The sequence below is a fragment of the Fringilla coelebs genome (assembly GCF_963513975.1).
Source record: "Fringilla coelebs genome assembly, chromosome: 9".
Taxonomy (NCBI): Eukaryota; Metazoa; Chordata; class Aves; order Passeriformes; family Fringillidae; genus Fringilla; species Fringilla coelebs.
Genome location: NC_140067.1, coordinates 9,358,927 through 9,376,749, shown reverse-complemented (window position 1 = coordinate 9,376,749; position 17,823 = coordinate 9,358,927). Strand labels below are relative to the sequence as shown.

General features: G+C 52.2%; 1 protein-coding gene across 3 annotated transcripts; it reads left to right on the top strand.

Moving 5' to 3' along the window:
• Positions 1–1,141: 1,141 nt before the first annotated feature.
• Positions 1,142–15,972, top strand: LOC311156814 (uncharacterized protein). 3 transcript variants are annotated; one of them, XM_084211070.1, is made up of 5 exons: positions 1,142–1,255; positions 10,844–11,311; positions 12,152–12,484; positions 12,819–12,979; positions 13,787–15,972. In XM_084211070.1, the coding sequence occupies exons 1-5, from the start codon at positions 1,189–1,191 to the stop codon at positions 13,829–13,831; spliced, it is 1,074 nt and encodes a 357-aa protein (XP_084067196.1). In that variant the 5' UTR covers positions 1,142–1,188; the 3' UTR covers positions 13,832–15,972. The 3 variants fall into 3 exon arrangements, with proteins under 3 accessions (XP_084067196.1, XP_084067195.1, XP_084067197.1); XM_084211069.1 differs by having other exon boundaries at positions 10,841–11,311; XM_084211071.1 differs by having other exon boundaries at positions 10,841–11,311; positions 13,112–15,972.
• The last annotated feature ends 1,851 nt before the right edge of the window (positions 15,973–17,823 follow it).

Here is a 17,823-nt window from a genome sequence, read left to right as displayed (position 1 = left end):
GGGTAGCCCTGCAACCTCTGCGGGTAATAGAAGACTCCTATAACCAGCTCCATAGTTGTAAATATGCTTAAAAGGATTCCCCTTAGAACTGGGACATTTGTACAAGCACAATTACCTCTGCCAGAAAATGGTACAGCTAGTTTTCCTGGCAGTAAGTAGCGAGCCATAGAAACACATTTCCCATGAGGGGCTAAGATTGAATTTTACTTTTTCTTATAAAGCTGGTAAAAGGCATGATCAGTTCTGTATCAGATCAACTCTCTTCTTCCTCAGAACTGAGAGCAGGAGCTACAAGTAGCTCCATATTGAAAAAGGGAGGCAAAACTTTCCTCCAATGTCCCCTGGTGCTGCAGGCACGGGGATCTGATGGAGACGGGGACCCACAGCCCCACCTCTGCCAAAGCAGCCTGAGAGAAGATCAACACGGACCACACCATGACATGGGGCCCTCTGCCTCAGAAATACTGGCCAGAAGAGAGCAGTCAGACTTCCTGAAGGATGGCTTAGCCTGGACGTGCCTGGATGAGGCTGGCCAGTCCCCCAGAGGCTGGAAGGGATGGGAAGCCAGGGAATGTCCCAGGGGCTGCAGGACACCCTGAGAAACCGGCTGTGGCACATTGAGCACCCAGCTGAGCCCTAGCCAGGGCAATTATCCGGGGTGCTTGGAGCACCTCTACACCTGGCTGTGCCCACAGACCCAGGTACCCTGAAACATCCCAGAGGTCCCAAGATAATGTCCCACGTTGGGCTCATCTGTTGTTCCCATCCCTGCATGGGGCAGAAGAGGGGGTGTCAGGCTCAACTAGGGCTGCCAAAAGCAGATTAGGAGGTGATGAGATCCTCGTCTAAACCACTGTCTATGGGGTGATGAGGTGGTGCAAACCTAGACTAAGGATTCACAGAACAAAGGCGGGACTGGGGGCGTCCTGTCCGAACCAGGAGTGCCGGGGACCAACTGGTGATGCTGGGGGAGGTGCGAACCGAACCGAGGGTGTCGGGGACCGAACCGGGACTGGACCGAGAGTGCGCTGTCCGACACGGGGATGTGGGGTACTGGGCCGGCAGCTGCCCCCTCCCCGCTCCTCCGGGGCCGGGGCTGGACCACGTGCCGCCCGCCCCGCCCCGGCCTCCGGCCCGCCCCGGCGCCGCCCCGGTGCCGCCGGCGGAGCCAGCGAAGATCAGCCCAGCATGGAGGGGACGCGGCGCGCCGTGCTCCGCCTCGCCGCCGCCTGCTGCCTGCTCTGCGCCCTGCCAGGTACCGGGGCGGCCGCCGAGGGGTGCCGGGGCGGGGGGGCTGACCGAGGGGATGCCGCCGGTCTCGCCGCGGCGGGGAGCGCAACGCCGGGACAGCCGTCGGGGCAGCGCCGGGACTGGGGCTCCTCCGCCCGCTGGTGGGGCTGCGGGAGAAGGGTCTGGAGAGCTTCCACGCTGGGCTCCCCCTCCGGGGAGCAGCGCCCCGGGCCTGCCCCCCGAAGTCGGGCGCAATGCCCTCGGACCCGGGCGCCGTCGCCCCGGCGGACGCACAGGTGAGGCGGCCCAAGGATGCTCGGGGGGTCCCGGGTGAGCCCCGCGCTCCGAGCAGCAGCGCGGCCGCCCGTCCCGGCCTTGCCCATACAAGGCACTGCCGGCAGCGCTGCTCCCGCCGCGGAGCCACCCGGGCTCACCTCCCGCCCGGCGGGATCCCGAGGGGATGTGCGGGGAGGGGGCCGACGGTCCTGGAGGCGCTCCCCTCCGGCATCCAGCCCTGCGAGCCGCCTGCCTCCCGCCCGGCGGCTCGGGGGGTCCGACGAGCCGCTGCTGAGCTTCCCCCCGAGGGAAGCCCGGACAAAGCCCGAACTCTGCCGCCTCCCGCAGCACGACGGGACGAGGGCCCTGTGCCTGCGGGGAGAGGGGCAGGACGGATGGAGCTATTCGGGACGGAGCAGGAGCCAGACTCCGGGCCCAGGCAGGCTCCCGGGCCGTATTTCGGCTCTGCTCTGGGATCAACACGTCCCCACGTGGGCAGACGCAGTCTGGAGCGTGGCGCTGACAGCCCCGTCCACCGACACCACCGAGCTTTGCCGCGTGGCTGGAGTGTGCCCCAAGTCGGGGGGTTGTCACCTTCCCCGTGACCCTGGTAGTGACAAAGGCTCTGTGCAATTTAGGGGCACAGAAAGCAAAACGTGTTTCTTCTTCTTTGTGGTTGAGAAAAACCCTTGGCCAGACCCTGGTCAGATCCCAGCACCGTGACGGCAGCAATAGAGACCAGGGGGTGACACACAGAAACTCAGTTTCTAATAACAAATTAGGGCTGGGAAAACCCTAGAATAGAAGCCTGTGGGACTGAGCCTCAGCAGCGAGAGTAGCACTCAGGATGAGGTTTTGGGTGCCGGATGCGGCTGGGTTTGAGGCTGAGCCCTGGGAGCGATCCCAAACCAGTGCCCTTTATGTGGGCAAAGCTGCTCTCCCCACAGAGAGTGGCTGTGCTGTGATGGGCTGTGGGGAGGTGACCAGCCACTGGCAAAGGAAAGATTCAGGATTTCCACCGCTGAAAGGAGGAGGAGCTCTGAGCTGCCGGGGGCTATGTTCTGGCCCCTGTCTCACACTCTGGGCACACTGGGAAACCCCAGGGAGCCCCTTGCCCCAGCTGGCTCCTAGGAACCTTCTTGCTGCAAAGTCCAAGACTCAAACTGACAGAATGTACCAGAAATTCAGATTGCACTGAGTTTTTCCTGGGATCTTTGTTGCTCAGTGTCCCAATCCAAGATTCTTCACAGTCTCAGGAAATGGTACCTAGGCAGCTGACCTGGCCCTTGCCCTCATAGCTTTTGAATTTGCTACCCAATCCCAACTGTGGTTGAAAGACCAGGTCTTTTGTGATAATAGAAAATAGATGTAAGAGATGCCACTGTTAATAAAATGCCCCTTAGCAAGCACAACCCATAATGAGACACCAGAAAATCTCAGCAGGACAGTGGTGGGGGAAAGGAATGGCTCACCCAGAGATTAGAGCTAAAGTCAGCATTCCCAGACAAATTTGTCCAAAACTGGGCTTGTCCTAGCTCCATGAGTGCTCTCTGCGCTGCTCCCAGCACAGATTCCCTTTGCTCCTGCTGTCAGCAGTGCCTGCTCCCACTCCCCATCTGGGTTTGCAGCAGGGCCACAGAGGAGCTCAGGCTGCTGCTCTCCTGTGCTCTGCCCACCCTGGCCTCTCAATGCAGCCTTTCTTCGCTGCCTGCGGAAATCCACTTCCTCTAGCACCATCAGCCTTACAAATAAAACCCCGAGTAATTTTGGTCTGGGCATTTTTCTGCCTCTCCCTCCTGTGCTGAGTTGCCTTGCAAGCAGTGAGAGCAGAGCAGGGCTGGGAGCAGCACGAGCACATAAAGCCCTGTCTGTGGGCACCACTGGGGCCATGCACACAGGCAGGCAGAGTGTCTGCTTCAAGGTCCCACTGACGATTTTCCGTGATTTTTTTCCCTTTGTTTGCTCAGGGCAAGGACAAGTGGATGGACTTGGCCCCACCCTGACAGGACAGCTCCAGTTCTGCTGCACCCAGAACTGAGCCACATCTTGGTTCTCTCCTCTGGGTGTTTCCCCCAGCAGTGAGACCCTGCTCTCCCAGCCCAACCTTTCATGTCATGCCATCAGTCTTTGATGCCATTTCTACACATGATTTTCCCTCAGCCCCAGGGGCAGGGTGGGCCTTTTCTCCCTGCTGTCCTTCTAAGAAGGCTTGACCTGCTGGGCAGGGGCAAAGCAGTCACCTCCTTCAGCTCCCTTGGCCCCATCCCTCCAGACAAAGGGGTGTTGGGTCGATCTAAAGTACAGAAGCCCCTTTCCCTCCTCCTTTTCCACCTAGACCCTCTGGGCGGGCAGACATCGTTCTTGCCACTGGATTTTCCCTTAATCTGTGATCATCCCTGCAATGCTCTCTGGAGCAGCTTTCATAGGACTCAGTGCCACTGAGTCTGGGGTCACATCCTAAGCCCTGTAGGGCTGCCCAGGGCAGGGCAGGATGCATCCCCCAAGCCTCACAGCCCATGGAACCAGCAGTTACACTTCTGGAAGGACCTGGGGGCTGCTCAGGGCAGGGCAAGCTTCCTGATGTCCAAACTTCCCCCAGTTCTTGCCACACTGCACTGGAGAGTAGGCTCCCTGCTGACATGGGGTTGCTATTAAGGCAACTGGCTTATTAATTTCTCCTAATGATGTGAATGCTTCCTCCACTGCAGCTGTGACTCCTGAGGTAAGCAGGGCCAGGCTGTCTGATGCCAGAGCTCCCTGCTGTTGCCGTATTACTGGGGTTACACAACCCCAGAGCAGGGCAAGCTTCCCAGGCCATGCACGCCGTGGGTGTGCCCAGCAGCTTCTGGGTGAAGGAGTCTTCACCACTTCTCAGTGGCCTGCTGAGGAACAAAACCAGACAGCATGGGAGTCTCCCAGGCACCTTCCTGCCAAGCAAGGTGCTCCATAGCTGTATGTGGCTGGTGGAAAGTGACTGGCTGCTCTGACAGTGGTAGCTGAGCAAGGCAGCCTACTCTCCCTTTTCCCTGCCATAGAAATTTGGGATAAGTCCCCTTACCTCTAAATGGGGGATCAGTGATAGAGCTTCCTGCAAACCTCTAGGAAAGAAGTTTCTTGCATTTCTCTCCCCTGGCTGGATGAGGAGAGTCTCATGTGGCAGGACCAGGCAAAGTGTGACACCCTGGGGTGCTGTTCCTGCAGGTAGTGATCAGGCTGGTGCTGTCCCACTACTGTGTGCTCTGGGCTGTGCTGTTTCTCTGCTGTTTTATGGGTTTTCCTAGTACTGAAGTACCTGTTCTTGGCATTTGTAGTGCCGTTTCCAGGGCTGCTCATCCCTGTTGCCACAGCTCTTGCTCTGCCCTGCTCTGCCATGCCACCGTTGGCTGGTTGTCCTGGTTCCCGATGCAGTGCCATCTGTTGAGGTGGTAGCACTGCCTCCCCTTTTTGTCTCCCTGTGGTTCAAGCCTGTGGCCCGGTATCCACAGATGCCCTGAGGAGTCATCTTCCAGCCTGCCTGGGCAGCTTGGGTGCTGGGCTGTCCCTCCCCAGGGCAGCACTTGCTCAGCACCCCATATCTAATCTGCCCCTGTCTCGTGCCCTGCTCGTGGCCACCTGCCTTCCAGTCAGGAGAGCTGGTTTCTATTCCTGTCCCTTACCTCAGCCCTTGCTTTGCAGCATGCCTGGCCTGGCAGCTCTCCAGGGCTGAACTGGGTGCTCAGCACCCCCTTTTCAGCCCCCCCCAGTTTTGGTGCCTGCAGAGCAGCTCGCAGAGGCCACGAGGGGTGCAGTGAATTAAACTGCTGCCGTGAAGAGCTTCACGTGGTCCCCAGGCTGGCTGCAAGGCTGGATGCCTGCCTACGCCTCCTGCCCGGACTCCTCAAGCAGAGGGAGTCTGTCCAGCCTCTCTCAGCCAGGATGGGGATGGGGACAGTCTGGGGCATCAGCCCTGGCAGGGAGAGCACTGTGGCAAATGCAGCCTCTGGCAGCCTGCTTCCATCGAGGTCCTGCAAGGTATCCAATGGAGCTGAGCTTACAAAGCAGCTCTGCCCCTTGTACCCGATCCTGTCTCTGAGCTTCCTTCACCACCGTGAGGGTGTTTGCTCTACAGCATCCCTGGGTGCATCTGGCACCTTCCTGAGGGGCTCCAGAATTCTCTTCTGCTGCTTGGTTTTTTTGGGTTTTTTTTTGTGGGTTTTTTTTTTTTTTTTTTTTAATTATTATTCCAGGAAAAGAGATCAGGCTCAGCTAGTATCTAATCAGGAGCTATTCCAGTTCTGCTTTTTAATGAAATGAAGAGCCTTGGTTTTAAATCTCACTATATATGGTTTTATTTGCATTTATACTCAAGCTTTTTTTTTCCTTGAAGAGACTGTCTAATTACTGTTGGTTGGTAACCATAAAATGTAATAACTGGCAACAAAAGATAATTTCTACACTTATTGAAGTAGTTTGCTAAGAAATAAGATATAACTGCTTTGATACATAGAGGTTATAGTTTATGTTTTTAAACATTGTATTTTTCCATTTTACTAGGTTGTTTGTGAGTGGAGCTGTTACACTTAAATGGAAATTGAATTCATTTAGTGCACCGAAATAGCATTGTAGAAGGGTTTGGGTGCCTTTTCAGTGAATCAGAGCAGTGTATTCTGTAGGAAGCTGATTTAAGTGAGGTGCTGTCCTCAGACAGTGACAGCCTCTGCAGAAGGATACATCAACACCAGGGAGTCCTGCCCTGTGGGCCCTTTCTCTGAAATCCTGGGTGAATCCTTCTCATCTTTGTGCTTAGCTCTCACCTGAGACTCTGTGCACTTTTCCCAGTGGCGGCTGCAGCCTGCACCCCGCTGCCCTGCTCTCTCCCTCAGTCCCCAGGAGCCTGCCTCACCTCACCTTCATCTCATCCTAAAAGGGATTTTAAAAAGTGTTCAAGTCTATGATTGGAGCTAGGTTGGTGTTGACCTTTGGGGAGTTCAGGCTGCTGTTGCTGCCAGACAGGAAGGTGGGTGCAGAGGATGCTGCTGAGAGAGGCAGGAGAGTTGTGGCAGAAGCTTGTTAAGGGCTTGTCCAGCTGAGGCCCTGCCCTATGTTACTGTTTTATCTGAGAAGCAAATAGATGATGGGGTGGCTGCTGTGGCAGAGGATGGAGACCACAGTCTCCACTCTGTGTGACTAGTCTGGCACAGCAGTGACTCTGTCCTGCTTGTGCAAACCTTCCTCAGCCCCTCGCCTGGCCCCAGCCCTGAATCTTGGGCCGGGAGCACAAGGCAGGAATGGCCCTGTTTCCTGCAGAGCTGGCTTCCTTCACTCCTCTCTGTTTTAGCATAATTTACCATGTCTGTAAATTGGAGCTGGAGGGAGCTTGGGTTGATATGTGGAGGTCCCTCAGTGTTGTCAGACAATGCCAGAGAGGGGTCGAAGCTGTGGGCTGATGTTCAGAGCCCTCCCTTCCCTCAAAGAGCTGGGAGTGTTTCCCACCCTTATTCAAGGCAGGGGCTGCTGCTTGGTTGGCTGCATCCCTCCTCCCCTGGGACCACTCTCTTCCTTTGCCCCTCTTGTTTCCCAGACAGAGGTCACTGCAGTCAGCACAGTCTGATGGGAGCTGCTGCTCCAAATCCACCAGCCCTGCCCTAATGTGGTCGGGGATCTCTGGTTCTCACCACGCACAGGCTGAGCCTGGAGGGTTAGCACAGACACAGTGGGGCTGTAGCCAGGGGACCAGCTCTGCTTCAGCAGGCTGAAGTGTAACCAAAGAAAGCTCACCCTTGGTCCTCTATCAGGGAAGCAGATATTCTTATGGTCAGAGCTCTTGCTTACAGATCCTGGGACAGTCGTAGCTGCTCTGTTATGAATTCAAGGGTGAGTGCACCTTTACCAGCTGTCCTGGGATGCTGCAACTATCAGGTCTTGGAGAATCACAGAAAAGGTGAAGCATTCACACTCTTTCCATTTGCATCTGAAACAAGAAGGCCGTGGTTCCCTCTTGTCTCCTGAAGCTGGTGAGGGCGATGCCTTAGGCAGTGCAGCCATGGCTTTCCTGGCATGTGGTGCAGGAAGCAGAGCTTCTTCAAGAAAACTCCAGAGGAACGAGCTCTGACCTGCATCTATAAAGGTAACTGATAAACAGCTAAAACCATCAGCGCCCAGTGACTGGGGCAGCAACAACCGCGCTGGAGCTGGGGATTTCCCGACCTGATGGGTACCAAGCACCAGAGCAGACCAGGAGCTGGATCCCCGAGGATCCCAGCCCGTGCGGGGTTTGCTGGATCTGCCCGCACAGGCAGCAGTGCTCTGCTCTCCGTTTGCGTGGCAGTAGGCTGCCCTTTTGGATGGATGATAAAACTGGCAAACAAAGCTGTGGCATTGCGGCAAGGCCCTTTGAGGGAGTGGTTTTATTTTAAACTGAAACTGAAATAAAACCCAGCGCTTGTACCTTTTAACACCTACAGCTCACAAGGAACAAGTTGCACCTCTGGGGGATTTCCCCAGGTGCTTTGCTTGGTGACTGTGCTGGCTTTCGATGTTCCCTTACCCTTTAGGAGCTGACAGTGGGTGATGGGAATCTTTTGTCTGCTTGTCCCCGGGTGATCAGGATTTACTCAGTCCTTTGTTTCCCTGGCCATTCTAAGGCTCTTGCCTTCTCTGTCTTCCCACCATCATCTCTTAATGTCTTGAATTTTTAGAATGTTAGTCTGGATTAGGCTCTCCTTTGTTTCCTGAGCTGGGTGTGCTGCAATGTGCTGGGCTGGATGACTTGCTAATTGAGGTGCCATCAACACTTGCCATACTCAAAGCAGTCCCTTGTTCCTCACCTGCTAATTTAAACTCTTCTGCAATTCTCTACAAATCAGGTTTTTCACCCCACAGTGCTCTGTTACACCAAAGCCAGAGCGGCCCATCCACCCGGGAACCATTTTCTTTGGCAGTGATGGACGCTAGATAATTTTGTGGGAAGAAGCCAAGTGGCTTCTCGGAGAGAAGAGCTTAGGGAAGTGCCAGTCCCACTGGCTGTCCCTCTTGCTGAGCGCAGGAAGCTGTGCGTGCAGCGGACTGGGGGGACCTGCTTGTCCCCACAAGCCCTCCCGCCCCACAGCACCTCGGGGCAGGGATGCCAGTTCCTGACCTGCGGGGAGGTGTCCTGGTGTGTAGGGCCCAGGCTCATCTGCCTTCCCTCTGACTTTCCTTTTGTGCATAAAATCACCCATTTTCCCCCAAAGTTCAGGCTATCTGAGTTCTGCAGATCCACCAGAAACTCAGACTGTCTGGGTTCTGCAACGAACTTTGGTGCTTGAGGATGGTAGAGACATTAAGACCCATTTCTCCTAAAGACCCTCACTCCTGGAGCGCTTGTAAAGACATTAGCACCCATCTTGCCTATCACTTCTCTGTCAAAAACCTGGCATGATGGCTGCAGAGCTACTCAGGCCTTTGTGCAAGACAGCTCTCCACAATTCTTTCTTTTGCATGACTCAAGTAATGACTTGCCACCCCATGAGAGACTGTCCCGGACACAGGCCAGCTATTCAGAGTAGCACATAGCCAGGCTCGCCACTGGCCAGGCACCTGGCCACCACCTTTCCTGTTTACCCCACGGTGACAGCAGGGCTCTGTCTCTGGCTGTGCAGGAGCAGGCAGTGGGGTGTTTACTGAGCAAGCATCCGCCAGTGCCCAGGCAGCATCCGGAGCTGGTGGGATCCCACCCCATGCTCAATAGCAGTGCTGTGTTTAGGGCTGGAAATTGTCACATGAAGACCTGGGACTTTTGGTGCCTGGTCCCAGGAAACCCAGCACTCAGCCCTTTTCCTTCCAGGTGTTATTGGTGTATCCTACACCTGAGCTCCATGGCAGAGCAGCTCACTTTATCTAGAGGGATCTTCTGGCCATGCACATGTGGATCCAGGAGAGGCCAAAGGGAGCATCACTTAGGCCTTTGGTCTTCATGTTGAAGTTGCCCCAGCTGGGGTTCCCTGTGAGAGCTCGTTCTCTGAATGTGCTGAGCAGGGCTGTGCATCCCTGCGGGAGCCCTGCTGGGACTGGGGCCCCGGGCTGGGGAAGCACAGCTCCATCAGGCTGCTCAGGGCTTTGAATTCTCCAGCTGGTCAGGGTACTGCAAAGGTCTTGAGAGAGCGATGTATTGTGTCTTTTTTTAGGGCCTGTTAAGTGCTGTAGCTGGAGAAGAGCTCTGATAACTCTATCTGTTCTGAAGAGCTTTTAAAAACTGCTGAAATTTCCCCAAAACAGTACAAGAATGGCTGCCTTGCTGGTGGATGAATGTTTCTTGCTTATAGCATCTGCTTTGGATGCTTCTTCATTGTGGGGAGAAGGGGCATGATGATGGGTTTGCTTCAGTACCTTTATTTTTTTCTGTAATTAGCTCATCAGTCCTCTATGGCTTGGACAGAAATTTTAACAGAAATTGTCGAAATATTGACTATGAGACATTTTTAAATTGGGAGAGTCCATCCTGATGTGGCTACATTTCTCTGTTTTCTTCCTGTTTATACCCTGAAAAACCCTCACAGGATCTGTGTTTATGAACAGGCAGCATAAGAGCTTTTTGGTTTTCCTCCTCCTCTATGCTGTCACACTGTCTAGTGGATCTGGGGGGATCTTTGCTTGCTGCAGGTTCCCTTCAGGGAAGCTGCCCCTTTTTGCTGTAGTGGGAGGCTGAGTAGCTCCCCATTTCTATGACAACAGTTGTATTTCATGGTGCTGATGTGTTCATAAATAGCTCACATAGGCAGCTCCCAAAGCACACCCCAGCCCTGTTAGCTGTAGAACTCTTGCTGCCCATTTCACCTTTCCCTCCAGCAGAACCCCACGCTACTGCTAAGGTGACTCACAATATGTGCCTTACCTTTGCCATCCACAGTCTTTTTAAATATCACTTTTCTCCACTTCATTGGGCCAGGGGAGCTAGAGAGTCTTCTTCCACATTTTCCTCGTTGGCATTTTTTCAGCACCACTTTTGACTCTTTCTTAACGAACCAAAGAAGACTTATCTAAATTTCTTACAAAATCAGGTCTCAGGTGATACTTTTAACAAACCCAAATCCTCTAAAAATGTTTAAAAGTTGCTCAAGGATAGAGGGATTGGTTGTGCTGACCCTAGAGAACAACAGCACGGGAGTGGAGAGAGAGAGGAGGGTAAAGAAAAAGTCCCCTAGAACAGGTCCCTGCCTCAAAAACCAGGAGGGCAGAGGAACTGTTTGAATCCTTTTCCCTAAGTGTGAATGTGTGCTGGATTTGGAATTTAGGGGATAAAGAAATTTCATTTCTGTCCTTCCCCTCTGTTTCTCCTCTCACTGAGGGATGTCTGACAAACTTCTCTGTTCCACAGCAGAGGGTCAGAAGACAGCAGAGGCCTTGGTGTCACTGTCACCTTTTCCTAGCACAGTGCTAACCTCGCATCGGCCAAGGGAAGCCTCTGACATCAGTCCAGTGACTGCTGCCATTCCTCAGACAGGCCTGGAGAAAAACCTGACTGCTGCAACACTCAGTGCCACGGGGGCCCACGCTACAGAGGTGGATGATGCCTTCATCCCCACCACCCCCATGGCAGGCTCCAAGGCAGAGAGACTGCAGGCTTCTACCATTGCCAGTCCTGGGGACATCGCAGTTACACATCCTGAGCATGACAACATGAGCTTGTCAGTCAACAGCAGCACTGAAATCCCCTCCCCTACCTTGACTGCCAGCACTCTGGAAGAAAACCAGCCTGGCCATGAAGCCACAGAGCCTTTCAGCACAACTGAAGAAACGGATGATGCCAGCAGTGCAACCCCCACGCCTCCTCTGAACACTGGGCCGGGTGAGGTTTTGTCTTTACTGCCTGTGCACCAAGTCCTGCCTCAAGGATGCACAACCTGGGAATGTCTGAGCACTCTCCTGCTAATTGGAGAGAGGGAGAAGAAGAGGATGAGACCCTAAGCAGAGCCAGTTCAGTGCAACTTATTTGCAGACATGTCAGTTCAGCATCCTCTTTGCAAACCTCATTAATTTTGGTATTAAACCTTACCCTACCTTCAGATCCCTCTGGGTAGCATGGGAACTGGTTTTAGGGTCTGCAATCTCAGTTTTGTCCATCTTGGGGCCTTCCAGGCTGTCACACACCCCTAATGCAAGGCAGATACTGAATGATCACTGATTTACATAGTGTTCATGCACAACTGCATTGTTTCCCCTGGCTTGTGTCACATGGTCCTGCTGTTCTGTGACAACTGACACAGCCTCAGGGGATGCTGCTACCCAGTCCCTGGGCAGCCCCCTTTGTGCTCCCTGTAAGGAGGGATGAAAGGCCTGTCCCAGTGTCTTGCTCTGGGGTGATCCCCAGCTGGGTGTAAAGTTGTTTAAGCTGGTCTGCTTGTCCTTTGTCCCCAAGGACAGGGCTTGTGGGCCCAGCTGAGGTTGGCTGACATTGCAGATTGGCACATATGAAAATTGAGAGGACTTTCTAAGCACTGTGGGTTATAGTGTGGCTCAGCTGTGGCTGTGCTAAAGGCTCTGCTTGTTTTCCAAAGGGTTGACAATAAGCTGCTTTCCCATAGTCCCAGCAGTCTTTCTTACAGTCTTGCTTCCATCTTGTCCAGTCCCACAGAACAGCATGCTTGCACTGGATCCTTTGAAATAACTGCTTGTTCCTGTTTTGCAGCAACAACTAACAGCTCTCAGTCAGGGCTTTTTGATGGGCAGACCCCGAGGCCCACAGCAGCAAGGTCTGAAACCAAGCCAGGAACGAGCCCTGTGGGTGCCACAGAGGAGAGCACTGTGGAGCCCAGAACTTCCTCTGCTCCCCTCTCCGATGTACGGAGCACGTCCTTTGCTACTGCCTCCAGTACTGTGACAGTGACGGTGACACCCCTCGTGACCAGCTCCACGTCTGCCAGCACAGCTGCCATCCCCACCAGCACGCCCACACTGGCACAGTCAGTGGAGTCCAGGCAGGAGAAGACTTCTGTGTTGGATGTTGGTGATGATAATTCAGGTAACTGCTCTGCTTTTAATGGGCTGCCTAGGGAGGTGATGGAGTCACCATCCCTGTAGGTGTTTGAGGAAAGACTGGATGTGGTACTCAATGCCATGGTCTGGTTGACAAGGTGGTGTTGGGTCATAAGTTGGACTGATAATCACAGAGGTCTTTTCCAGCCTCTAATAGATTCTGTAATTGTTTTGTACCTGTTCTCACAAAACATGGCAAAGGGCCGGAGCTACCTCAAATTGCCTCTTGGTTGTACTGAGCAGAAGCATAAAAGACAAAGCTTTGCTGCTGCAGCCCTTGAAGGCTCTCCTTTGGCCTCATTCCCTTGGTCTCCTTGCAGATCTCCCCAGTTTGGCTGGTAAAGCGAGGGCTGACCCCTTGGTAATCACTGTGATCTCCGTGTTCATTGTCATGGTGGGCATCCTGGCCCTGGTGGGCTTCCTGCGCTACCGCCAGCACAACAACCGCATGGAGTTCCGGCGCCTGCAGGACCTGCCCATGGTGAGTCTGCCTCCAGCCCAGCCCCACATGGGCTGCCTTGCCACTGACTGCTTTGCAGTTCTCCTTCATTAGCAATGCTTTGGGTGTTTGCAGCAGCACCAATGCTGATCACGCACTCCTGTTCCTCCTTAGGTCCCTCTCCTTCCATCCAAGGTTTGAGTCAAGACAGCGAGTCTCAAGGCTGGGCACTAAAGAAGCTCTCTGCCTTCCCCTCGCTCTGCAGGGGAATGCTGAGAGGTTAGAGAGAGGAAGGAGAGCTCCATCCAGGCTTGTCCTGAAATGACACCTTCCTACCCTCTCCTCCTGTTTTCTGATATATTTGCTTTGTAACTATGACAAAGCAGATTTTATGCTCTGTTCCAGAGAGGTTGTCTGTTTGTCTGTCTGTGTTTGACCCTTTGGGAATATTAAAATATATGAGGGTTCCAGAAGCTGGACTAGCTCTGGGGACGCTGCAAATAACTCACTGAACTTTCTGGAACAGAGGAGTACTGCAGCTAAGCAAGCAAGCTGATGCTGTTTCAAGCTGAGCGGAGTTTTCAACAGCCAGAGTTTTCCACATCCCTGCAGCAGGCAGGCAGCTCCTGCACTCACCTCTTCTCACCAAATGCTGCAGCAGGAGGGAGACTGACAGTCCAAAGATCCAGGGACTGCACAGTGACAGCGTTTAGGTGGATGGCTGGGCAGATGGCCACGCTCTGAGGTGTGGCTGAGAAGGCTGTGCTGCCTGCACAGCAGTCTCCCAGGCTGGGACCATGATGCCACCGTGCAGACTGCTCATTAAAGCACCCTCTTCTCTGCTTCTAGGATGACATGATGGAGGACACCCCTCTCTCCCTCTACAGCTACTAGGCAACCAGGCTGTCTACTGCCCAGAGGAAAAGGCCTTGAGGACTTGGTCCCAGACGATCTGCTGAGGAATGAGGGGCTGTGATTTGCACACAACTGAAAGATCCTTTTCAGATGGTTTTTGGTTTTAGATATTTTCAATAGTTCAGTGTTGAAGTTTCTATGCTGCAAATCAGAGCCCAAGTCTGACCCTTTTCTCCAGGCTCTCCTCAAAACAATGCCCTGAAGAGGTGTCTCCTCCTTTTAGTGTGGCAACCAGTTAGCCAAGACAACCTTTGCCATGGTGTTCTGCATGGATCTCTTCTGTTGATCTTGGTGGCTGCTGCTTTCAATGGAGGTGGGCAAGTGTTTCAGAGTAGGGCTCTTAACACTGGTGGTGTCAGCACAAAGGAGACTGCTGTTTTCTAAGGAAGCCACGGATGTGGAAATCAGTTCTCTTGGGCTCCCTCTTGTTCTGTATTTTTAAGGTTGTTTGTTTTGGGGGTTTTCTTGCACTTTTGTTTCTGTTCCTGTTTCAGCTTTAGTCCCAGGATTGGCATTACCCATCCTGAAACACCTACAGGAGGATAAAAGACTACTCTGCTTCCTTCTTAGATGCATGCCTTTTCTCTTCAACCAGGGAAAAGTGTTTTGTGGCCACTTAAAAAGTGCCCCTGCTACTTGATGTTGCTTTGAAGTTGCTGGGAGGAAATTGAACATAATGTTAGCTTAACTGAGCTTGATAGGACTCAGTCTATTGCCAATTAGACACACTAATTTGGTCTCACCACAATTAGGAAACCGTGTCTCCTACACTTGATGCTTTTGACATATGTGTAAACTCCTTTCCCAGGCCCAGTAAATGCTTTAGTCCATTTCCCTGCCCGGGCTAACACAAGCCTTTCCTCAGGTACCTCCCATTTTGCTTCTAGCATCTGGTTGCTGGAAGTTGTACAAAGCTGGTGCTTTGCTCTCCCTCCTGTGCTATGCAAGGTCAGAGCTCCTCTACTTTCTGATGTTGGTCTTTTGAGCCAGTTGTGTCTTGTCATGAGGACAGATCCTGGATGTAGGTGCCTTCGTCCCCTTCCCTTTCTTGGTGTTATGCTGATTCGATTCTGCACTTTTGTCTAAAAATATCACTGCTGCAGACTGCATCCAAGGCCCTTGAGGCCTCTGAAGGAAACCCATAGACCAGAGCCTCTCAGTATAAATCAGAGGAGCTTTTGGTGCCCTTGCCTCAAAAAGACTGGAGTGTGTGTGACATGACAATCTTCATGTAATTACACCTGCTCCTGTTTTCTAACTCACATTTGACTGCAGGAAAATGGAAACACATGCCTTCTCTAGAGTGTTTGATTTTTGATTAAGCCAGTTGCTCCCTCAGGATACAGCAAGGGCTAGAGTTTATCTGCCACATTGCTCTACAACCCTCAGTTTCTCCTCTCCTTTCAGTAGCAACATCACTGAACCCCACAAAGGACAGATACCAGGCCTCACTTGCAAAATACCTTTTTTTTCCCCAGTGCTGTTAGTGGTTGTCATAGCAGGGAAAGGGGTAATTCCCCATCAGCTGAGCTCAAGTTACCAGGAAAGGCCCAAAGATGGAGCAGAACCGATCTGGGTCAAATAGATGAACTGGGTAAGGCAGCAGTTCCTCCTCCCTGTGCTGCTGCTTCCAGAGTGGCTGACAAATGGCTGCAGTGCAGTTGGGCTTCAGTTTGGCCTTCCATCTGTGTATTTATGCCCAGTAAAATAGGGAAGAGGGTTGGTTCTCTCCTATGATTGCATGAGAACTAAAGAGCAATTGTCACAACTCCAAAGCTTTTGTATCAAGCATTGTCTGCACAGAGCGATCTCCCTAGCTACAGACTTGTTTCCCCTGCCGGAGGGCAGGGTGCTGCTGGTTTTCGGCACAAAGTTGGCAAGTTAGTGGTGGAAAACAGAACTCCATCCTGGCTGGAACTGGTGCAGGCTGGCATATCTGGGAAGTGTGTCTGCACACAATCAAAAGGGCAGAGGCTGGTTGTTCTGGTTTCCCATGCATCGCTGTGCAGGGGAAAGGGGTGAGGAAAAACTCGCCCAACACCAAAGTGCAACTTTGTTTGTAAAATATGTTGATAGTGGAATTTTTTTTTTCTGCAATAAAGTTACAAATGCCAAAAGTGTCTCAGTCCTCATATTTTCATTGCAAACATCTAACTGAAAAGCTTCTATAGATCACGATGAATCCTGTGATAGATAAACAGCAGCAGTTTGGGGCACAAAGACTCACAGAGCTGATAACTAGAAAATGCCAGACAGCCATGAACCATAGCTCTGACAGTTCAGAAGGACACCACCCCCTGCCTGTGTTCCTTCTTGTCAGGGTCATTCCTGGTCTGGGTTGAGTGAGATTAATATGTATACAGTTAAATCAGATTAAACGTCGTAGAGAACCACACTAGACCAAATAATCTAATCTACACCTTTAGACTCTCTTCTTTTGCCTCTGATTGGGGATATTCTCATGTTGTCAACTGTAACCCCAAACCTTATTTACAGAAATATCCTGAAAGCTAGCCTAATCCAAACCTAAGTAGTATCTGTCATGCTTCTTTCTATAGTACAGCAGACAAAGCAAACTGAAAGGCACATACTTCTTTCTTTTTAGCTTTATAGATGTTTTGAACTCTTCAGAGCTCAGGCCTGCAGGGAGGTAAGTGCTCAAAAGCCCAGCTTCTGCTACAGACCTGCAAAGAGTCTCTCTTAGCTGTTAAAATACTTTGGCAAAATCAGTCAGCTCATTTCATAGATTGCTTGTATTAAAGATTTTCTATTGCAAAAGCAAAATGTGGTGAGTGAAACTTCTTGGTAATTTGGTTTATGCTGATTTCTAAAGAGTTCCCACTACAAATCTAGAAAAGCAAATCCTTGGAAGATCTAGAGCAAGGGGAGAGCAAACAAAGACTTTGTAGCCTAGCAAAATGCTTGCTGAGTAATCTGAAGACATGAGGGTGAACTCTAAACCCTGCAGAGATTTCAGTCCTGTCCCAACACACAACCATACAAAACAAAACAAACATGCCACAACTAAGCCAGTCTTCTCAGGTCTAAAGTCAGCATTATTCTGGTGGTTTATATTGGAGTGTTCTCTGCTCTGCCTTTTTACCTCCAAACCCACTCAGAGCTGATTCATTCTCTGCACAGCAAACTGCTTAGCTGCCTTGTTGGAGAGGCAGCTCAGAGCAGGGCTGTGCTAGCTGGAGAGGCAGCAGCAGGACAGGCTTCTGCAGGCAGCCACCCCTGGGACACACAAAGCTTTGTGCCTTTGCCCAGCTGAGTTCTGACCTTCCAACCAGACGATGCAACCTCTGAGGTGCCAGGTTTGGAGATGGAGCATGGGCCAGTTGTGTGGGCTCCACCTTTCCTGTGCAGCAAAGAACTGACAGAACCAGAAACCAACTGTTGCCAGCTCATGCATTTCTCCTTGAGCACAGCTGTTGCCTCTGATGGGGTTTGGTTTTAATGCCTCTTAGGCTAAGGCACGATTGTATTACTAATTAGCAAGGGGCCAAGAATCAACCGAATCACTTGGGTTTAAAGTTAAATAGAAAGGAAAGAAATACAGGTAAAAGAAAACCAGAGTTTGAGACCCATCTGCCTCCTCTGACCTTCCCTCCTCCTCTCTCCAGGCTTATGTTTTGAAGGGAAGGGGTCTGAAGCTGAAGCTGAAAAGTGACAGTCCTGGAGCTGCTGTGCCATGGGCAGGGCTACCTGTGCTTTGTGCCATTTCTCTGCCCACTCAAGTTGTCCTTTATGTCTCAGTGTCTGTATTTTAGCTTTAGACACTGTATTAAACCATCATGTCACACTGCAAGTCTGTAAATAAGGCTACAGAGGGTGTTCAGGGACAGAGAAACTGCCACGAGGAGCACTGGAGTGGACTAGGCAGTGAGTGGGTCTTGTAAGACAGATCATCCCATGAGGATTTCCCACGGATAACAGTCAGTCTGCTGTGCTTGCTACCACTTAAAGCA

Coding starts and splice junctions, on each gene's coding strand:
- LOC311156814 (XM_084211069.1), top strand. CDS start 1,189: ATGGAGGGGACGCGGCGCGCCGTGCTCCGCCTCGCCGCCGCCTGCTGC. Junction 1,256..10,840: donor CCTGCTCTGCGCCCTGCCAG/GTACCGGGGCGG, acceptor TCTGTTCCACAG/CAGAGGGTCAGAAGACAGCA. Junction 11,312..12,151: donor TCCTCTGAACACTGGGCCGG/GTGAGGTTTTGT, acceptor CCTGTTTTGCAG/CAACAACTAACAGCTCTCAG.